We start from the raw sequence: 22,392 nt of genomic DNA on the forward strand, positions 1-22,392 counted from the left end.
CTATCCCAATTCACTGATGCCACAAGTTTTTGGTATTGTAGGGGAAACCGGAGCAACCTGAGGAAACCCATGCCAACAGGAGGAGAACATGCAAACTTCACACAGAAACACCAACTGACCCAGCCGGGGCTTGAACCAGCGACCTTCTTGCTGTGAGGTGAATGTGCTACCCACTGCGACACTGTGCTGCCTTTTTTTTTTTTGCAACTTATAGATCAATATCATTATATTATTATATATCATCATAAAACTTCTGTGAAAAAATGAACAAGAACTTTTTATACAACAGTTCTGTCTGGTTCTCCAATCTGATTGGCTGATAGCCGTGAGATATTAAAGTAATATCAGCACTCACACAGCCTCTTCACCCTTTTGTATTACTCTGCCCACTCAAGTGGCAAGCAGAGGTCTACAGTTTGACAAATATTGCAGCTGTTGTACAACATAATGTACTTTTAAGCTTTTTTAGGCTAGAATGTAGTTGTTTAGATTGCTACTAGGGGTGTCAAAATTAATTGTTTCTTCGATGCACCGCGATGCAGATGCAGACAATTTGATATCGGTACAATAATAATCATAAACAATTAATATGGACTGACTTCATTTATCTCATATGTGCAATGTCGCCGTAACTGATTATGGCAAAGGAGGCGAGCTGGCGTATTTACAACGCTCCAACTACATAAAAATGCAGAAACTGCACAATTTCACTGCATGTGTGTTTGCAGGACAGTCTTTCACTGACACTTAAATCAGTAGCTCCTATTTCACTGCGATTGAGAGAATGAAAGTAAACTCCATTTCTCTCTCTCTCTTTCTCACTCACTCTCACTGTGGCACATTTGACCTGCTCGTGTGACTTTTCATAAAGCGCTGGAGCGGTCGATAACTCTGGTGTAATTTGAACAGGCAGTCTAACAATATCGCTCCCGAGCAAGCACACGTGCGTGTGTGTGTGTGTTTATGTGTGTGAATGGGAGAGAGTGTTATGCTGTGTGTCGCTGTCTATGTTTGTGTGTGTGTGTGTGTGTGTGTGTGTGTGTGTATGTGTGTGAATGAGAGAGAGCGTGATGCTATGTGTCACTTGCTTGGTGCTGTACAGACAGCTTGTTATCCCCCACTCCTCCAAATATAAAGCTGTGTATGGAAAGCATCGTCAACACACCGTGATGCACCGAGATATCGAATTGAACCGAATCGATGGTATGATAATTGTAACCGAACCGTGAGACCATTGTAGGTTCACACCTCTAATTGCAACTATGCAATTTATTTAAAAGGATAGTGCATATTTTCAGAGATTCAGCACGAACCTGTCATACTGAGCAAAAATGATTGACGTTCCGCCACAAGATGGTGACAGAAACTGCATAATTAAGTCCTTTTTTTTCAGGGATAGTTTCAAAGTACAGCAGAACAAATCATTACAGAACTGGTAGGTGACATTCTAAGTTGACCTCTCTCTTTTGTATGTTGTAGTGCTGTATTTATACTATAGTAAAAATGATATTTTTTGCTTTGCGCTGGCTTTTTTGGGGTTAATTATTGTGATCTCTCTATTGCAACAGAGAAATAGTAGGGAATCTCTGTAGACTGATGGCAAAATCACCTGTTTTGTGATCATTTTAGACATTACGCAAGAGAATCATTCAAATACTATGTCTAAATGAATGTTCGTGAAGTAGCAATGGTTTCTTCTGTTCTGACAGCTGCAGATGAGTACATCCCGTTTTGATTTATTTTTTTAATTTTTCACTGAATATAGGTAGTAAATTTTGCTGCATTTGAACAAACCAGATTATTAAACAGAAATTATTATTATTGAATAATATTTTCGTTGCTGAACACCTTTAGAAATTGTAAATTATTTTTTGATTAGCTACAGATTTGGTTTCAGAACTGACTAATACAATGCATATGTACAAATATAATATTGTATGGCATCTTATAGAAAATATACATTTAAAAGGTAGATTTGTGATGGGTGTACTTGTATATAGTTTAGAATACTGACTTATAACTTTGTTTAATAGTTAATAGTTTAAATTAAACAATTATTAAATAATTGTACAATTAATTGTGAATAGAAAAGTTATTTTCAACATTGGTCTAATTGATCTTTATTTACTGATTACTGTTTTTAAGTCTAGAAGTCACACTTGATTTTATATGCACTTTTTAAAGATGGTTGTTTAGGTGGTGACTAGGGGTGTCAAAATTAATCGTTTCTTCAATGCACCGCGATGCAGACGCGGACAATTCGGTATCGGTTCAGTAATAATCATAACCGGTTATTACTGACGTCATTTACCTCATATGCGCTCTGTCATGAGAGAGACGATCGCGAGTATTTACAACGCTCTAACAACTTAATACTCATGAACTTTGCACAATTTCACTGTGTGTTTGAGAATGAAAGTAGCCTACCCCATCTCTCTCTCTCTCTCTCTCTCTCTCTCGCTCGCTCTTGCTCTGCCTCTGTCTCTCTCTCTTTCTTACACACACACACAGTGGCCCATTTGACCTGCTGGCGTGACTTTTCTTTTCCTCTCGGCTGTTTTACAGCGTTACTTTTGGATACAGAAACGAGCGCATGTCTGCAGAGTTTTCTCCACCGTGTCTATCAAAGAACAGCTGTGAGATCGCCGCTGCCGCCTGCCGCTTATTATTCATCTAAAGACCGCAGCGCGCAAGAGCCAATCGCAACCATTTTTGTTGAGGGTGTAACCAATCAAAGAGGTGTAATAGAACTAGACAAGGATCAGAAATTGAGCTGGATATTTATATTTGTTTATATTATTTGCTAAATGCTCGTTTTTTTTAAAAGTTACAGTTTATATATCTAACTGTTTGTATTAAATGACACAATTGTATTACAAATAATAGCTTATATAAATATAAATATATTCATACATTTTAATACAAGAGCTGCTGCTGTGAAGAAAATATAAAAGCATCGTCAATGCACCGTGATGCACCGAAATATCGAATTGAACCGAATCGATGGCATGATAATCGGAACCGAACCGAACCGTGAGACTAGTGTAGGTTCACAGCTCTAGTGGTGACTAAAGAATTATATACATTTTTAATGTGCTTAAATTAGCAGCTTCAGCTTATGTACTCAAACTACTTAAAGTTATTTTGAGGCCTCATTAAATGTTCTATGAGGCCCCATGATAGGCTCGACCCTCTGTTTGAAAGCCTCTTTTACAAGAACATGATGCATCAAACCAACATCACAAAACAAGTAGCAATAAAAAGTGACTTTTACACAACCAACAAGTCTAACACAACCCCACAAGTAGGGCAAAGTCAACTTTTTTTTAAAAAATGCTGTAAAGTTGCTACTAGACACATTAAAGAAATCACCTAATAGATATACTTTCCATTCATTCATACAGTACTTAACCTAAAATCTTGTCAAACTAGCAAAATGAAAGTGGCTATACTGTAAGCACCCAGACTGCATGTCTGCATTGCAGCTCGGTGGTCTTTTCATCTGCTAGGGTTTGTGGTGGACCAGTTAACAGCGTGGTTGAAATGCAACCTTTGCAAACACTAAAGAATGCCAAGCCTAAGGACTGTGGTCAGTATTGAGCGCACTGAGAGCAAAGGTATTGCTTTGCAAAGTAACGATAAACAGTGACACGCTAATGAAACTCACCCTGTCATCATCATCACCAATGCGAGCAGCTATGGACTGCAGTTCAACCATAGGCTGGCAGCTGGTTTCTGCGGTGGTCTGCATTTGAGCCTGTTTGTGGATCTGTGGCAGCTCTGCATCTGCTGAAGCCTCTGGCCCTGTAGATGCTTCGGGTGCAGATGTTTGCCCTCTTCTGCTGGCTTTCTGACCTGTTGTAGAACTTTTCTCATCCATGACAGTCTGGCCTGAATCAGCAGGGAGCAACTCGATGTTGGATCCTACAGGGTGCCGGGGTTGAGAGGAGCTGCTTCCATGCTGAACGAGGTCAGATCCAGGGTGAGAGGTGGACTGCTGCATGGGCTGAGCTCCAGGTGGATGTACAGGGACGGATGTTTCTGTATCCCAGCAGCTGTGCAGTGATGGCGGGGAGCTCCGTCTGGTAGCCTGAGCACACTGGGCAGGGAATTTCTCCAATGGGACGGTTTGAGCAGGCCTGCAATGCAGGCAGCAGAGCGAGGGCTGGCAGAAGGTCTGGTAGGCACAGCCAGGCTCCCGCACTGCATGGCACAGAGGAGGCATCGCTATGCACGGAACAGGCTGGGGTCGCAGGATACTGGAGTGACCAACAACGTCTGAGTATGAACGACTTCCACCTTCAACAACCAGCTGACCTAAAGCAAGGGGAATCAGTAAAGTGATTGACCGCCAACTGATGTGATCCTCATTTAATTTTCTGTACCTCTAAACCTTGCATTGCTAGCTGTGTTTTCATGCAAAGCTGAGAATTTCACTTGCACACAAAATTAGCAAATTGCATCAACCTTGTGTAAATAAAACACTGCTTCCACCCGAAGAGATGAAGACAACTAAATCTTCCTGATACACTTGCACATTTATCAAGAAAATGAAAACTGCGGCAAAAGACCAACTTATTAGTAGACTTTTTTTTTCTTTTAATTCCAAGTGTTGGAACAATTTTAAATGTAATACTTTGTATAAATGATTTCAAATAACTAATTTCTTTGGTCTTTGCCATAATGACAGTACATAATATTTTTCTATAAATTTTGCAAGATACTAACTTTCAGATTACAGTGCCCAGTAAAGGCTTAACTATTGTAGTAATTAGTAAGATGTCTGATCTGACATTACCTCCCGATCCAGACAATATATATATAATCACATCTATAGTTATGCGGTGACAGAGAGTTAGACCTCTTTCTCTCTTTCTTGACTTCACACAGAATCAGCAACGCGTGTGGCATGACATCACTTTGTCGGCTTTTAACCAATAGCGTCTCTGCAACAAAGTAGAACAGCTTGAAGCGGAAATCAAGAGTATATTTGCAGTCTGGAGGTATTATAAAGTTGATGACCACAACATTGCTATAGTAAACTGTTAGATAAACTTGGCATTACCTGTCTAGTCTTTTAAGTTAAGGTGCTATTTGTTTTTATATTAGATTTTTTTTACATTTACTGTTGCACTGTTTTTTATATTTACTGTGCAAATTGATGTTATTTATTACTTGATTGTTCAAGTTACTTCACTGAAGCAAAAAGTTGAATGTTAAAATAAGGTGAATTAAATAATACATAAGGAATATCCTGAATCTGTTTCTTTGCTCTTTTTTACTGTTTTTTTTATGTATTATAGAATTATTGTATCAGGTTTTGGTATCGGCAGATACTCAAGATCTAATGACTCTAATGACTGAAACTCGAGGGCAAAAAAACCTGATTGGGACATCCCTAGTAATTAGGTTAACTAGCCAAGTTAGGTTAATTAGGACCACATTGGACAACAGTGGTTTGATTGGTAAGAATTTTGCCTTTACCTGTATAGTATGTGCCTCAGAGTAAGCAGATAAAATGCAACAAATGTGGTCATGTTACCTTGACCACATTTATCTCTATCAATAGGTTGGCCTCATGCTTGGTAACACAATCAAGATAACCAATCTAAGGCCTTGCATCAAATAATTGTACACCTAAGCTACAGTATGCATAAACTTAACTATTATATAAACTATTCCCCCCTTAAATGTACAAATGTATCGTTAAAAAATATCAAGTTGACATTGTTAGAATGTTCTCCATTCATGCTCTCTTTAAAGACATAACAGAATGTTTGTTAAAATGTGGAAGCCCTTTTTTATCTTGTGTTAAAACTCTCCAGCTGGATCTAGACTGATCACCCTAACTTGCTCTTGACAATAATAATACACCAGTTTGTAATTTTTCATGACTGTGAATTGTAACATTTAGATTGTTGCATAAATGTAGTCATCTGCCCCTCATTTAGTTGTGTAATTGGCTTTAATTTTCATTCATTCATTCATTTTCTTTCTGGTTTAGTCCCTTTATTAATAAGGGGTCGCCACAGCGGAATGAACCGCTAACTTATCAAGCACATGTTTTACCCAGCGGATGCCCTTCCAACTGCAACCCATCACTGGAAAACACCCAAACACACTCATTCACTACGCCTAATTTAGCTTATTCAATTCACCTATAGCCCATGTCTTTGGACTTGTGGGGGAAACCGGAGCACCCAAAGGAAACCCACGCAAACACGGGGAGAACATGCAAACTCCACACAGAAATGCCAACTGACCCACCCGAGACCTAAACCAGCGACCTTGCTGTGACGAGATTGTGCTACCCACTGCGCCACCGTGACGCCCTGCTTTCATTTTATTTTATTTATTATTTTATTTATTTATGTTTTTCATTATTATTTCTATAAGGGTTGTTTGATATGTTTGTAAAATGTAAAAATGTTCAATAAATCATAAATAATAAAAAATGTTCTCCATTCAAATAAGTGAAATTGATATAAACAACGTGGTATTTGCATAAAGCATTGTGATTAGAGTTTACAACAAATATCATTCACAATGAACCAAACTAGTTCACACTCACACTCCCCTACAAGTGTTCAAACACTGACAGGAAGTGCAAAACTAACACTTCAGGAGGTGCACCATCCATGCATAAAGAACAGCTACAGCCATCAGCCAAAAGCTGAGCTTACCTAAAGTAGACATCTGCTTGGTCCAGAAGCTGGCATCCCAGTTAAACTTGATTTTCAATGGACTCCAAGCTTCAGAGAGCATCAGCGGCTCCAGTAATTGCTGCATCTGAAGAGCAATCTGACAAATGAATTATAGATCAAATCTCATGATTGCAAAGACGGTTATAAATGTTGCATGCTTTCTGCCAGTGAAACCGAAACTTGTACTGTCTCTATTTTCGGTTCACAGGAAAATGATTAATGCAAACTCTAAGAGATTGAAGTGCAGTTATAAAAACAGGTGATGCTGCTTTGAACTAACAGCGCTGACATCTTTTTGAGGCCTGCCAGAAGCTGTGCGAGCAGCGGCCAGGAATGTTAACATCTAAAGCCTACTTGGATGTTGCGAGAATCCTACCAGCTCTTTGCTGAATAGCAGAGGATTGCGTCTGTGGTGGGCTGTAGCCCAGGTAATGAAGTTCTGCACGTGCTCCAGCTGGCTGCACAGCTCGATGGCCCCCTGCAGCTGGTCCTCCAGACGTTGCTTGAAATCACTGGAGATGCTCTGCACCGGAAGACAACCACAAAAACATGGATCTCCTCAGCACTTTTCCTAAGATCCCCATCTGTCTGCATATGTCGCTACTTGGCAGATTTTGCCTATTTGCATGATTGGCTGAAGACGCTCCATCACCAGCACATCCACGGTCAGCTGGATGTTTGGAGATGAATACGTTTGGAGCAGAAAGACGGAGAGGGAAACGAGGGAAAAAGTAATTACCTCCAGTTGTTCTATTAATAGGTTGGCCCGTTTGTTAAGCTCGTTCATCATAATCATCTTTGCCATTTTTATCTGGTTCTCCGCCTTCCTCTGCGTGATCTTTATACCGTGGAGTCTGGACAAACGGAGAGAAAAACGAACAAGGAGGATAAACAAAGCGGTACGTTTAGATGCTTAAACATCTGTTGAAATCATTCACATGAAGTAATAGATCTTGTTCATGTCATTATGCTTCATATAAACATTGCTTGTTGACTTATGCATCCCAGCTGTTGATGTTTCAGATGAGGAACGGGCACACTTTGTTTCACACAGACGTCCTAAAATAGTGGACCAATATCTGTTTCGTCATACTGTTTTCATCACATTGGTACCATTTTACCATTTCTACACTGCAAATGATATGATCTATACATAATAGATGTAATATTTATTATAGATGTCATATTTATATCTAGAGTTAAATTTTCCAAAGATATAAAAACAAGAAGAAAAGCTCATGCAGTATGTTTTCTCAGCCACATGGTTTTCTGCCATATCTAAAATGTCAAAATAATAATAGCCTGATGAAACGTCCATTAATATTTATAGACGTTTGGGCTCAACTGATGAAAGATTTCACCTTTTAAAGAATGATTCTCAGACGTCATCACTTTGGCTTTTTTTATCAAAAGTACTGCTACCCAGATGTAAAATTGTAATCATTCCAAAGATTAAATAAATAAATTAAATTAAAAAGGCATAGTCCACACATCCGCTGGGAAAGATATACAAAGACCAGACCATTTATTTGCCGTCAAGTTTTGTTTTGTTTTCTCTCAAATGTGTTCATCTTCAGAAAATAACTAAATGTTTTTAACAAAATGTGAGAGATTTCATTGAATGCCCCATCAAATCATTTTCCCATATATTGAGCAATTTTATACATAATTACATAAGATACATAATTACGATGTATTAATGTTATTCTTATGTTTTATAATAAAGTAATCAAAACATTTTCAGGACATTTCAGTCTCATGTTATTCATTTATTTATTTTCCTTCGGCTTAGTCTCTATTTCAGAGGTTGCCACAGCGGAATGAACCGCCAACTATTACAGCATATGTTTTACGCAGTGGATGCACTTTCAGCCACAACCCAGTACTGGGAAACACTCGTACACACACACACAAACACACTCATACTACTACGGACAATTTAGTTTGTTCAATTCAACTAAATAACATGTTTTTGGACTGTGGGGGAAACCAGAGCACCCTGAAGAAACCCACGTGAATACAGGGAGAACATGCAAACTCCACACAGACATGCCAACTGACCCAGCCTAGACTCAAACCAACAACCTTCTTGCTGTGAAGCGACAGTGCTAACCACTGAGCTATCATTCCACGTCTGATATTATATTAATTTTTTTAAGTGTTACCAGAGCATTCCATCTACATTACATATTAATGTTCTAAGAATATTTTCCTAACATTCTCAGTTCAAAAAGTTTTTAGATTATGAATTAAGGTCATTTGTTGGTTATAATAACACTATTCAGAAAGTTTTCCTAATGTCTCAGAACATTATGTAAAATGACATTAAATTATTCCAACCACATTATAGTAATGTTCTAAGAACATTTTTCTATCAGCATTACAAGAATATTCCCAAAATTATTATTGTTGTTGTTGTTATTATTATTATTACATAACCAAACTTACAGTATGTGCTAACATTTACACAACATTTCAGGAACATAATGGGATGTTCTCGGAACATTCTCTGTTAGCTGGGAATGTAAAGGAAAGCTAAAATCCAAATGCTGGGCGCACACTAGACTTCCAATGCATGCACAGAAATATCTGACATTTGAGATTAATGAAACCATTTGAGTGGTGGTTGCTAAAAGAGATACAGCTGTGGCCTGAAGTTAATTTGAATTATTTATATTATTTAATAATTCTATTTTATTAATTATTTTATTTATTTTACAACCCAAACACTAAACCCAACCCTCACAGTAATGTAAAACAGTAATTATACAGAATATTATTCATATTATTTATTAAAAAATATTAAATTTTGTTAATAATGTTAAATTGTATTTTATTAACATCTACCCATGTCCCAACCATCTCAGTAATGTAAAACAGTAATTATACTAGTATTATTCATATTATTTATTAAATAATTCATCAAATTATATTTTATTAAGGCCTACCCCTACCCCAATCCTCACAGTAATCTAAAAACAGTAATTTACAGAGTATTATTCATATTATTTATTAAATAACCCATTAAATTGTATTTTATTAATGTCTAGCCCTACCTCAATCCTTACAGTAATCTAAAAACAGTAAATATACAGAGTATTATTCATATTATTTATTAAATAACCCATTAAATTGTATTTTATTCATGTCTACCCCTACCCCAATCCTCACAGAAATCTAAAAACAGTAATCATTGTTGGACAGTGTCATAAAACTGATGCTTTATTAATGCGAGTATCTGATGCTGTATCCCATTTTGACTTGTCCACATGAGTGGTAAAAAAAACTATACTGGGATGACCTTTAACTAGCATTAATGCTAACTTTAGCATCATCATGGAGAGGGAGTTGTAGGCGGTGAGCTATCGGTCACCCACCTGCCCTGGATCTGTTTGGCTGTGCTCTCCACAGCAGATCTCTTCTCCTCCACTCGGGCCATGAGGTTCTGCAGGAGCCAGCGCTGGTCTTGCAGAGCCTTCCCAACATGCACCAGTCTAAAAACAAGACAAAAACACCTTTGACTTTTAAAGTTTACACACGGCATGCTCGATAGCCTACATCTGATGATACCACCTGTTCTGTCAGCGTCTTGCTGCACGTGTTTATGAAAGCGTATTAGAGAATGTGTACAAGTGCATTGTAAACGTTGGCATTGGTGTCAGCTGGGTTTGTGTCCTCTACACATACCGGTGGTCTTTGTGGGCGGACAGATGACAGATGCTGCAGGCCATGAGGTCACACGTTTCACACAAGAGCTCCAGAGGCTCCTGTTTATGGAGAGGACACATGACAACTGCGTGCCCACAGCAAGCGGCTCCTGAAACACGCAACACAATGGAGGAAATGTGCGATATTAGAGGACGGCCATTAACAACACATTATCCCTAATCAAGAATCGTATGTTTGAAAGAATTATCACTTAAGCGTGCTCTTGAAAATGCAGGAAAACAAACGTGATAATGCAATCACGTGGACGTTCTGCAGGTTTAATGAGGTTTTAAGTGGGTGTTTGAATCATTTTGAGCAATATAGTGCACAGGACCTCGCTGACCTCCGTGAGTCACTCTTCATTTATTTTTAGTGGAGGAACAAAGCACATCAAAATGCTTATAAATACTCCTGGACGTATAAATGCATCAGTTTCCAGCAAGAGAAGACAAAAAAAAAAAAGAAACGGACAAAAATGGAACACAGCAGAGCTTTGATCAATCTGTTAATGTCTCATTAAAAGCTCTGCCAATAGCAGGAATGTAAGTGTACGTGTGCTTTTGAAAAGCCAAATAAAGTAACAGATAATTCTTTCATGTGCGCCTGCCTGCAGAACGGGCCACATTTTTTGATATAAAACCAGATGTGGACATTTAAAAACCCATCAGATCGTAATGCTGGGAGTTGATTGATTGAGTAAACTACCTACACAGACATGTTTTATCAATTTAATTTAATTTAATTTAATTTAATTTAATTTAATTTATTTAATTTATTGCTTTTGAAGAGCCAAATAAAGTAACACATATTGCGTTTACATGCGTTTCATTAACAATTTCTGCCATAAACTCAACAATGAACTAATAATGAATGAAATAATTGACTTTGATTGATTTGTTTTGAAGTAACATGCTTTAAAAAAAAATTAAATTAAAATAAGAATAAATTTAAATAAATTTTAATAAATTAAAATTTAAAAATTTTACATTAAAATAAAATAAAAATAAAATAAGAGATAAATAAATAAATAAAATAAAAAAAATTTAAAAATAAATAAATAAAATAATATATATATATATATATATATATATATATATATATATATATATATATAATAAACAAATAAATAAACAAATAAATTAATTAATAAATTAATTTATTTTTTTAATTACTAAATAAAATAAAATAAAATAAAATAAAATAAAATAAAATAAAATAAAATAAAACAAAATAAAATAAAATAAAATAGATGGAGGGATCGATGGATAGTTGGATGATGGTTGGATGGATGGATGGATGGATGGATGGATGGATGGATGGATGGATGGACGGTTGGACGGACGGACAGATGGATGGACAGAGGAATGGATGGATGGATGATTGGATGGATGGATGGATGGATGGATGGATGGATGGATGGATGGATGGATGGATGGATGGATGGATGGATGGATGGATGGATGGATAGACAGAGGAATGGATGGATGGATGGATGGATGAATGGATGGATAGACGGACGGACGGATTGATGGACATAGGAATGGATGGATGGATGGATGGATGGATGGATAGATGGATAGATAGACGGATAGATGGATGGATGAAGGGATGGATGGATAACCATCAGATCCAATTATTTTCGATCATACAGTCTACATACACAAATTTCTATTTAATTTTTTTAATTTATTTAATATTTATTTATTTTATGTTTTTATTTAATTATTTACAGTAACTGTTTTTAAAAAATGTGATTTTAAAGAACAAAATAAAGTTACAAATACTGCTTCGAAATTATTAAAAATATAAATAATTAAGAAAGATATTAATTATTTGTTTAACTTATTCAAACTTAAATTAAACCTAAATGACATTGATGTATTTTTATATTTATTTTTATGTTTATATTTTATATTTATATATTTATTTTATGTCATATCATTTTATCATTATAATTTCAACAACATGCACCTGCTTGCTTTAGCTCTGCATATACACACAAAGAAGAAGAAGACTAGGTTTTAAAAGGTGTTTGTCTGGGTTCCTCTGCAAATGAGTTTCTTTGAAAACAGGCATCAACATTAACTAAAGCCGAAGCAAATAAATAAACAAAAACAAATAAACATTCCCATTTACCACTCATTCCACTGCACCTAATAAACCCTGACTACTTTAACAGTCCCTCTGCATACACAAAACCTGCAACCAAAGAAAGAGAGTTAGTCAAGCAGAAGTCCATTAGAAAGGAAGGGTCTGGACCGACAGCACCTGTCACACTGGATATACAGTGTGTCCATCAGCGTCAGCTCTGACAGTGAAGGGTAGACAGAAACAGACACACTGAGACACACACACACACACACACACACACACACACACACTGCACAGGGAGACATGTGTTAAAGAACCAGACCACAGGCTCCAGCACAGAAGAGCTCCCACTGCTTTGGTGCAAACTGGTGACCGACCACATCCTGCTTCACACCCGCACTTCTGTTTCTCTCACACTCCACCGCTGTCTCATCGTTCTTTTTCTGTCGCTCTTTCTGTCACTTCACCTCCCCTTCTCTTGATCGCTGTGCTGCTGATAGCGTTCGATGGATTTTCGAACCCGAAAAGCTCAGGAGTATCACTGAAAAGAACGCTAGTGTTGGGCAAATTTGTGCTGCGTTCGCTCAGAGAGAATCAGTTTTAGAAACTGGGTCACATAAAAAATACAACACTACAATACATCACGGGGGATAATTATTCACACTTATTATAAAATGCATTATTCATTGTGTTAAAGAAGAGAGGGGTTAGAAAAATATGCTGCCGAGCTGATAATGTCCGTGTGGGAATGTGCAAGGAAAGAGGAAAGTAATTACAGATTACAGGTTGAAAAAGCGATAATCTTGCCTATTTCGGATGGGGAAGGAGGGTCTCGAGGCTGGTGCTGCAGGTCAGAAGGCTGGCTGGAGCTTCTCTCGTGCTGATGCAAGTCGGTGCACTGGAAACACAGCCACTTGTTGCAGAAGGTGCACAAGCTCTGTGCCATCCTGGGCTCTGAACACTCCGAGCAGCACTGTAGTGGTAAATGAATAAAGGTACATTGAAAATCAACTGCATTCCAGAAGAACAAGATTTGCTGACACATCTGTCAGCCACAAATGAGTAGGCGGCCTGCTCCCACAACAACTGATCTCTGCTGATAATAGGCATGAGAGCTGAGATAGAGATAAGATTAGAAACTATTTTTGCACTTGCACCTTGTTGCAGTGCTAATGCCTTTTTAAAATGGGCTTCTTACTAATTAACTAATAAATATATATATATATATATATATATATATATATATATATATATATATATATATATATATATATATATATATATATATATATATTAGTATATTAGCCCCCTGAATTATTAGCCCCCCTGTTTATTCCCCCCCCCCCAATTTCTGTTTAACAGAGAAAAGATTCTTTTAACACATTTCTAAACATAATCATTTTAATAATAAATTTAAAAACATGATACATAATATTTTACTAGATATTTTCCAAGACACTAGTATTAAGCTTAAAGTGACATTTAAAAGCTTAATTAGGTTAACTAGGCAGGTTAAAATAATTAGGCAAGTCATTATATAACAATGTTTTGTTCTTTAGACTATCGGAAAAATTTAAAGCTTTAAGGGGCTAATAATTTTGACCTTAAAATGTTTTTTAAAAAATTAAAAGCTGATTTTATTCCAGCCAAAATAAAACAAATAAGACTTTCCTTAGAAGAAAAAATATTATCAGACATACTGTGAAAATTTCCTTGCTCTGTTAAACATCTATAAGGAAAAATTTAAAAAAGAAAAAGAAATTCAAAGCAGGGCTAATAATTCTGACTTCAACTGTATATATATATATATATATATATATATATATATATTTTATAATTTTTTTTTTTTAAGGTTTATATTATTAACAGCCTTGAATTATTATTATTTTTTGATTAGCTACAAAACAAACCAACATTGTCCAATGACTATTTAATTGACTATTTATGTCTAATTGCACTATTTCACGCCAATTCATAACTTTTTGATTTACTGTAGTAACTAATTTGTATGAATTTGTACAATTTTATTCGCACATTTTAGTATGATTTGCTCATCTGCCAATGATGGTTAGTTTTAGGGGTTGGGTTTGATGCCATGCCTCCTTTTAAAGATTTTACATTTTTGTTTGACTGAATGTGTGTATTAATTTGTATGAGTTAGCCACTAAAACAATGGTCTCAAACTCAATGGGGTATATGCACACAGACTTATTTTTCAGTCAGACCTCCCAAACACTTCCACTGTCTTGCCATGACAAAATCGCCACATTTAAGATTTGATTTCTTTAAAATCTTCACTGCCTGACAGATATACAATATAAAGTGGGTCTCAGACCAGACAAGAAGCACTGCTCAAAATTCCATTTTCCCCCAACATGTTAAAATGAATGTTACCCCAGTAAGTTTCTGCACTAACCTGCTGCTACTGACTCGCTAGCGTTTACATGGTCTTTCATCTCATTTTAGGCTTGAACAACTAAATGAACGCTAATGTATATTTACTGAATGTATTTTAATAACATTACAACATCGATGTTGTAAAAGGAACCTTTTAAATTTCAAAACAGTCATATGAATCTTTAACCGGACGTTTGTCGTTGGCTGCAAAACACTAGCTGTGCATAAAATCCAGGACAGCCACAGCTCTGCACAGTTTTGCTTCAACCACCTCCAACTCACATCTGCTAAACAGTCTCTAGTAGACTGCACCTTGATTAGTTGGATCAGCTGTGTTTGATTCGAGCTGGAGCAAAACCGTACAGAGCTGCGGCCCTCCAGGAATCGAGTTTGAGACGATGGACTAAACTGACATAATGCCAAATTGTTACATTTCTTTGTGAGATCAGTCTGAATTAATCAAACTTGCTTAGTTAGCCTAAATAACATATTTAAGCCTTTAAATTTAAGCTGAATACTAGGATCTAGCAAAATGACTAATAAATATTATGTGCTGTTATCATGGAAAATAAAAAGAGAAATTAGTCATTAGAAAGTAATTAATAAAACTATTATGTTTAAAAATGTCTTAATTAAACAGCATTTGGTAAATATTTTAATTTATATATATATATATATATGTGTGTCGAGTTTGTGTCTGTTTCAGCTTATATAGTTTTGTTGTTGTTTCTTGTTTTTCTTTTTTGAATAATTTTACACCTTCTTGAGGCCAACTATAGTGGGCCCCGGACCCTCTCCATCATGTAAAAATGTTAAAATACTAATTTTCACATCTGTTAGTAATAATAACAGTTATAATTGCAGTCAAAGACATTACCAAATAGTCGCAAATGCACACAGACTGATCGTTGAAAGTATTTTTGCCCATGCTATTGTTGAAATTCTATTGCCATTTAAACTACATTATTTTATACTTTACAGTAGAAATTCATAAAGGATTTTTTAATTAGGTGAAATATCACTTTTCTACTCATGTCTACTGGGGGTGCATATTTATGCACAAGCAGTGCTGTCAAGAAAAACAACACAAATATTCAATCTGCACCCCACACCACACTTTAACAACTTATTAGAGAGCAAAGCTGCTTCTTCAAAGGATGCCAAAAATATTTACATTTGCATTCCCCATTATTCCCCCCCAAAAAAGCAAAACAATAACATCATGCGTCATCTGTGTGCCAAAAAAAAAAAGAACCTGCAGTCTGCTGAAACCTCAGTGTCAACCCAAAGACAATTCAAATCTGAAAAAGATCACAGGGGGACTCTCTTACCTTCTCCATAGTGGTGGCGGGACGGAGATTGCGTGAGAAAGATTGCGATATCCACCTCTCGCAGCTCTCGCAGCAAGGACACGGCAAACCTTTAACACAGCTCGAGCTCCACACCACACTGTGACAGCTCTACCTGCGGCAGGAAGTAGTGCACGCTGCACACTTTAACCCCAGCGGAGAAGACTCCTGAATGCTCCTCCTCGTGTGCCCTCAGCCGTGGCCGGCGCGCAGCTCTCTGAATCCGACTGCCACCATGATGATCCTTCTTCTTAAATAAGCCTGTTCATAATAATTGGGAATTAGGGAGGGCTGATAATTATTTTTTTTTCTGGGACAAAATATCCCCGGCAGCCCTTGTTGCCAAAAATGGAAGGGGAGAGGTGCCAGATGACCTACAATATTTAAGAGAATCGCACATGCGAAGGGTGCTAGATAGATCGCGGGTGAGGGAACACGTTGGTGCCCTCCTTCCTCCCTTCCTTAGATCAGCACTAGTAAGGGACACGTCCCGCTGGACCGGGCCTGTTCTCTCCCACGTAACCCACACCAAAAACCGGGTCAGCCTTCTCCAGGAGCAGATGGGAATTGGGATGCACTCGCACAATGCCCTGCAAAGCGTGAAATCAATTACGATGCTATCAGAAAGAACTCTGAGACGTGGTCTTTCACAAGTATAGGAGATGCTCAGCACTCATTAATGGCAGGCAGGTGAACTTGATGAAAGCATGCATACAGTAACCCGGACTGACAACGGTGTCGTGCAGATTCCCGCTAAGAAAGCACCGTGAGTCTGCCTGACAACAACCCCTGCAGCCTGACCTACAAATCTGACAACTCTCTCTTCCTCTAGAGCTGCTCATGGGAGCTTAAAACCATCCGATTCCCCATTGTGTACCCACAGACCCACTTTAAAACACAATTAGTCTACCCAGCCCGTCTTTCTCTTGTTCTTTGGGCAGACAGGCGTGCCTGCGTCTCCCGGTTTTCCTTCCATGCCACTCCATTTGGCTTTTAAAACAAAAAGCTCACGCACACACTCTCTCTCTCTTTCTCTCCACTGCCAGAGATGGCTCCTTCTCTCCAGTAAGTGAATTCAGCAGGAGTATCTTTCAGCCTGAGCAAGCACAGCTATCTCTAGAGAAAGTACATTAATAGAAACTTGAGAGGAGGTTCCTCCCCTGGAAGAACACCTTAGTAACATCCATTAACATCATTGGTTATGAGATCATGACAGGGGGAATGGCAGATTTGCCCATTGCAGATTGGAAAGTCTCACTACAGATTAGTCAATTCGTTGTGTCTTCGTGTTTCTATTAGTCGATTATTGGCTAGTGGATTGAAGACTTTCCTATGCTCATATACAAATGCTACTGTTGTTGTTGTTTCTGCTGTTTTTGGTTACTTAAAAAAAAGGAAGTGATACAAGTTTAATTGCTAACACTTCACGATACGGGACATGTACACTGTAAAACCCAACAGTCAACTTTATAAAATAAAATGAGTGTAGTTAACTCTAAATGCACTGAAAGTTAATTCTAATCATTTGAAAATAGTTTTTAACTAAGTGTTGAAGGTGATGAGTTAATTAAATACCTCATTACTTCAACTTAAATGGAGTAAGTTCACGGTTGGAATTGGTTTCCCCAAACGGTTTGAGTTGCCTTAACTTATTGGGTTTCACTGTGCTCAAATTGCTTCGTTTACTCAAATGGATTAAGTTCACAGTACTCATAGGATGGTTTGAGTTACCTTAACTTTTTGGGTTTTACAGTGTAGTTAATGTATTTACTGGCATGAACAAATATTATAAACAAGTATTTATTCATCTTTGTTAACTTTGGTGGAAACACATTAGGTTAAGTAACTATTCACTTCATTTATACTGCTTAGTACCTGCCAATTATTAAGATATTAACTGTTTATTAGCACTTATAAAGTGTGATCTAAGTTTACATTCCTTATCCTACCCAATACCACCTTACTAACTATTATTAAGCAGCTGATTAGTAGTTTATTGAGCTAAACGTCTTAGTTCATGGTTTGTTAATGGTTGAATGGGTTGTATGCCTGTCACGGTCTCTATCTTTTTGTGGAAAGATATATAGCAACATTTATAGTGATAAACGATATTATTGTGATTTTAAGACCACTATAATAGCATCACAATGCAAATACACTCTTCCAAAAGACACATAATAATGTATTCTTAAGAATATTTCATTTAATTATAGTCATTTGAACAATTTAATAACTAGACGTTGGAATGTGAAGCCGGGTATTATAAACAAATAAACAATAATAAAAGTTAACAAAAATTTCAAGGTGAAAAGTAAGAGATCTATTTTCAGTCAGCGGACACCAACAAAAAATGCACTATAGTAATTTTTGTAATAAATATTATAGTGTTTTTTTTTAACCATACTGACATTGACACCTCCAATAGAGATAGAGAGCTAAAATGTGGTTAAAATAGTTTTTATGCGTATATTAAAATATTAATAGAAATATTAACCCCGCTGAATTATTAGCCCTCGTTTATTCTAATAATTATTCTAATATTTAGATTTTCTCAACACATTTCTGAACATACACTCATCACTAATAGCTGATTTATTTTATATTCGCCAAGATGACAGTACATACATCAATATTATACTAGATATTTTTCAAGACTTTTCTATACAGCTTAAAGGAACATTTAAAGGTTTAACTAATTATGTTAACTAGGCCGGTTAGGGTATATATATAGCTTAAAGATGCTAATAATATTGACCCTAAATGGTGTTTAAAAATTAAAAACTTTTTTTATTCTAGCCTGAAAAAAAAAACAAATAAGACTTTCTCCAGAGGAAAAAATATTATCAGACATACTGTTAAAATGTCCTTGCTCTGTTAAACATCATTTGAGTATTTTTTGAAAAAGAAAAAATTCAAAGAGGGTTTAACAACTCTAAGGTTTAACAATTTCAACTGTATATAATACATTACTAAAAATGATTAAGGGACATGTCCACGAGTTGTGCGATAAGGCGATATATTAATTATTGTGACAGGCCTAGAATTTGTAGATTAAAATTAACCAATACAGTTGTTCATTGTTAGTTCACGTTAACTCAGAGCATTGACTAATGTTAAAAAGCGCAGCATTGGATTTTAGTAATGCATTAGTAAATGCTGAAGTATGATTAATAAATGCATTAGTGTTTACAGGAACTTTATTTAGCAAATACATGAACTAATATTAACTACATTTCTCATATTGTAGAGTGTTACCGTTTAAACTGTTGCTCAACTTTGCTCAGAGATGATTAATTCAGTACATATGATTAGAATTGTGCGAATACGTCGATAAACAAGCTACAAATAACCAAACAGTTGCCAGTCATGTGATTTAGAGTAAAAACAGGGTGTGGGGGGGTTGTAAAGATCTTCAAGCACATGCTAGAGAGCTGTTGTTTTGGGATGTTTCTGAGCACAGATTTAAAGTGTGGCGAAATGTCAATGGCGTTAACTGGAAAAAAATGAAAAAGAAATGGCTGCACTGAATTAACAACAAAAGAGTATCTACATTTATTCACATGGCTAGATCTCTAAAAACCAACGCGTTTCGGCAGAAGTCTGCCTTCATCAGGGTAACAGTGATCAGGTGCGTCTAGAGTCTCTTTTGAGTACTACGGTCACATGACTCATTTAAACATCTCAAATGGCACTCAAATAATTTAACAAGCAAACTCTACTACCATCATAAATTCGGCATAGATACACAAACACCCACTTGCATATGTGGGAAAAGAGAGAGAGAGAGAGAAGAAAAAAGAATATATATATATATATATATACATACACATATACGTATATATACATACACACATACATATACACATATATACATATATATATATACATACATACATACATACATACATACACATACATGTATACAATATATACACATACATGGAAAATACATACATACATATAAACACATACATCAATGTATAATGACGATCTGTAAAGCATCTATAGAAAAACTCATTTAATCATTCATTTTCTTATCGGCTTAGTCCCCTCATTAATCCGGGGTCGCCACAGCGGAACGAACCTCCAACCAGCTACTTTCTACGCAGCGGATACCCATCCAGCCGCAACCCATTTCTGGGAAACTATAGAAAAACTGTTTTACAAAAAAGAAGAGAAATCTAATTCACCATTCAAACCTGGAAATCTGGTTGCTTTTAATGTATATATCCAAAAAGTCTCTCTCTGTTTTAATCTTTTTATCCTGTCTCCTCCTCTTGTAGAATTATAAATATGTTCAATGCCAACTATTTTTAATGAACTTGGATTGCCATGACCTTGATTTTTATAATGTAGAGCCATAGGATATTGTGGATTACAAGTACGTATCGCATATTTATGCTCCGCTAATCTCAACTTTAGTTTTCTCTTAGTCATTCCTACATAAAAACAACCACAAGGACATTCCAGTCGATAAACAACAAAAGTAGTATTGCAATTGATAAATGAATTGATCTTAAATTCACGGCCCGAAGAAGGATCTCTAAACATGTTCGTCTTGAGCATGTTTTCACAATGGTTGCAATTACCACATCTGTAGTTCCCTGTTGTTTGATTTAACCATGTGTTAGTTTTCTTAGAGGAAAGATGGCTTCTCACAAGTTTATCTTGGATAGTTGGAGCTTTTCGAAAGACTACAGAGGGGGATACAGGTAAAATTTCCCTAAGATGGGGGTCACTCATCAAAATATTCCAATTATTTTTTATAATTCTCTTTATTGTATTTGCCTCAGTACTGTATTGTGTCACGAAATAAACAGAACTTTCTGACTGGTTTAATCTGGGTCTTTTTATTAACAATTCATCTCTGTTGCTATCTTTTGCTTTATTATAAGATTTATAAATTACTCTATTTTTATAACCCCGTTGTTTGAATCTGTGAACCATGTCTTGTGATTTGATCTCAAAATCTTCTTCTTTGTCGCAAATTCTTTTCAATCTCTGAAATTGTCCAAAAGGAATATTTTCGATCAGCCATGGAGGATGGAAACTATCTGCTCTCAGGATTGTATTTCTATCTGTTTCTTTTCTAAAAATGGTGGTATGTAATTTTCCTGTAGTATCTTTAAAAATGTTTAAGTCCAAAAAATGTATTTGAGTGAATGAAAAATCCAAGCTGAATCTCAGATTTGCGTTAGTATTATTTAAAAAAGCATGAAATTGCCTCAAATCTGCCTCCAATCCAGACCATATCAGAATAACATCATCTATATATCTACCCCACCACACAATGCTACTCAAATAAGGATTTGATTCAGAATATACAAATCTCTCTTCCCATAATCCCAAAAATAGATTTGCATAATTTGGGGCAAAACAAGCTCCCATAGCTGTTCCCTTTATCTGTTTATAAAGTTGATCTTGAAACAAGAAAACATTATTCTTCAATGTCCATTCAGCCAACTGTACAATAAAACATGTTGGTGGTTTTTTTGGCGATGGTCTCTTTTCTAGATAGTATAACAATGCTTCTAGACCTTCTCTATGATCTATATTTGTATATAATGATTCAACATCCATAGTTGCCAGTATACAGGTTTTATCACATTGCATATTTTTAATCGTATTTAATACTTGAGTCGTGTCCTGAATGTAAGAGGGCAGATCTTTAACAATAGGTTTTATAAAATAGTCCACAAATTTTGAGGCAGGTTCTGTGATCGATTCATTCCCACTAATTATAGGTCGGCCGGGTGGATTTTCTAAATTCTTATGTATTTTAGGCAGCATATAGAAAGTAGGGATTCTAGGTTCTTTTGACCACAAAAACTCAAACTCATTCTGTGTAATCCATTCTTCGGTTTTAGCAAAAGTCAGTATTTCCATCAGTTCCGTTTTTATCTTTTCTGCCGGATCAAATTTCAAAGGTTGATAATACTCACAGTTCTGTAGTTGTCGTAAGGCTTCTTTGATATAATCATCTCTGCCCCATACCACAACGGCACCACCTTTGTCCGCTCTTTTAATAATAAGATTGTCATTAGTTGATAACCAGTCCAAAGCGTTAATCTCGTCTTTTGAAAGATTAAAATGTTTTTTCTTTTTTGAGGCAAAAATATTATCCATTTCATAGGAGACTTTCT

At 36.3% G+C, this 22,392-nt stretch overlaps 1 protein-coding gene and 1 long non-coding RNA gene across 6 annotated transcripts in view; one reads left to right on the forward strand and one right to left on the reverse strand.

The window, feature by feature from the left end:
* Window positions 1-22,392, forward strand: part of LOC141375373 (uncharacterized) — a 129,108-nt gene that overhangs the window by 103,092 nt on the left and 3,624 nt on the right. The window lies entirely within an intron of this gene.
* The window catches only part of trim66 (tripartite motif containing 66), a 44,742-nt gene that overhangs the window by 13,107 nt on the left and 9,243 nt on the right, over window positions 1-22,392 (reverse strand). For 2 of the 5 annotated variants that reach the window (XM_017357043.4, XM_017357042.4), the window contains exons 1-7: window positions 13,311-13,625; window positions 10,392-10,521; window positions 10,082-10,198; window positions 7,444-7,558; window positions 7,081-7,227; window positions 6,684-6,801; window positions 3,668-4,317 (exon numbers count right to left, since the gene is read on the reverse strand). In XM_017357043.4, coding sequence (XP_017212532.2) covers window positions 3,668-4,317; window positions 6,684-6,801; window positions 7,081-7,227; window positions 7,444-7,558; window positions 10,082-10,198; window positions 10,392-10,521; window positions 13,311-13,548 — 1,515 coding nt within the window. In that variant the 5' untranslated portion in view covers window positions 13,549-13,625. Of the gene's footprint in view, window positions 1-3,667; window positions 4,318-6,683; window positions 6,802-7,080; window positions 7,228-7,443; window positions 7,559-10,081; window positions 10,199-10,391; window positions 10,522-13,310; window positions 13,626-16,231; window positions 16,840-22,392 lie in introns of those variants that run through there. The other 3 variants (XM_017357046.4, XM_073908525.1, XM_068222623.2) reach the window with 3 other exon arrangements.

The sequence above is a fragment of the Danio rerio genome, chromosome 7 (genome assembly GCF_049306965.1).
Source record: "Danio rerio strain Tuebingen ecotype United States chromosome 7, GRCz12tu, whole genome shotgun sequence".
NCBI lineage: Eukaryota > Metazoa > Chordata > Actinopteri > Cypriniformes > Danionidae > Danio > Danio rerio.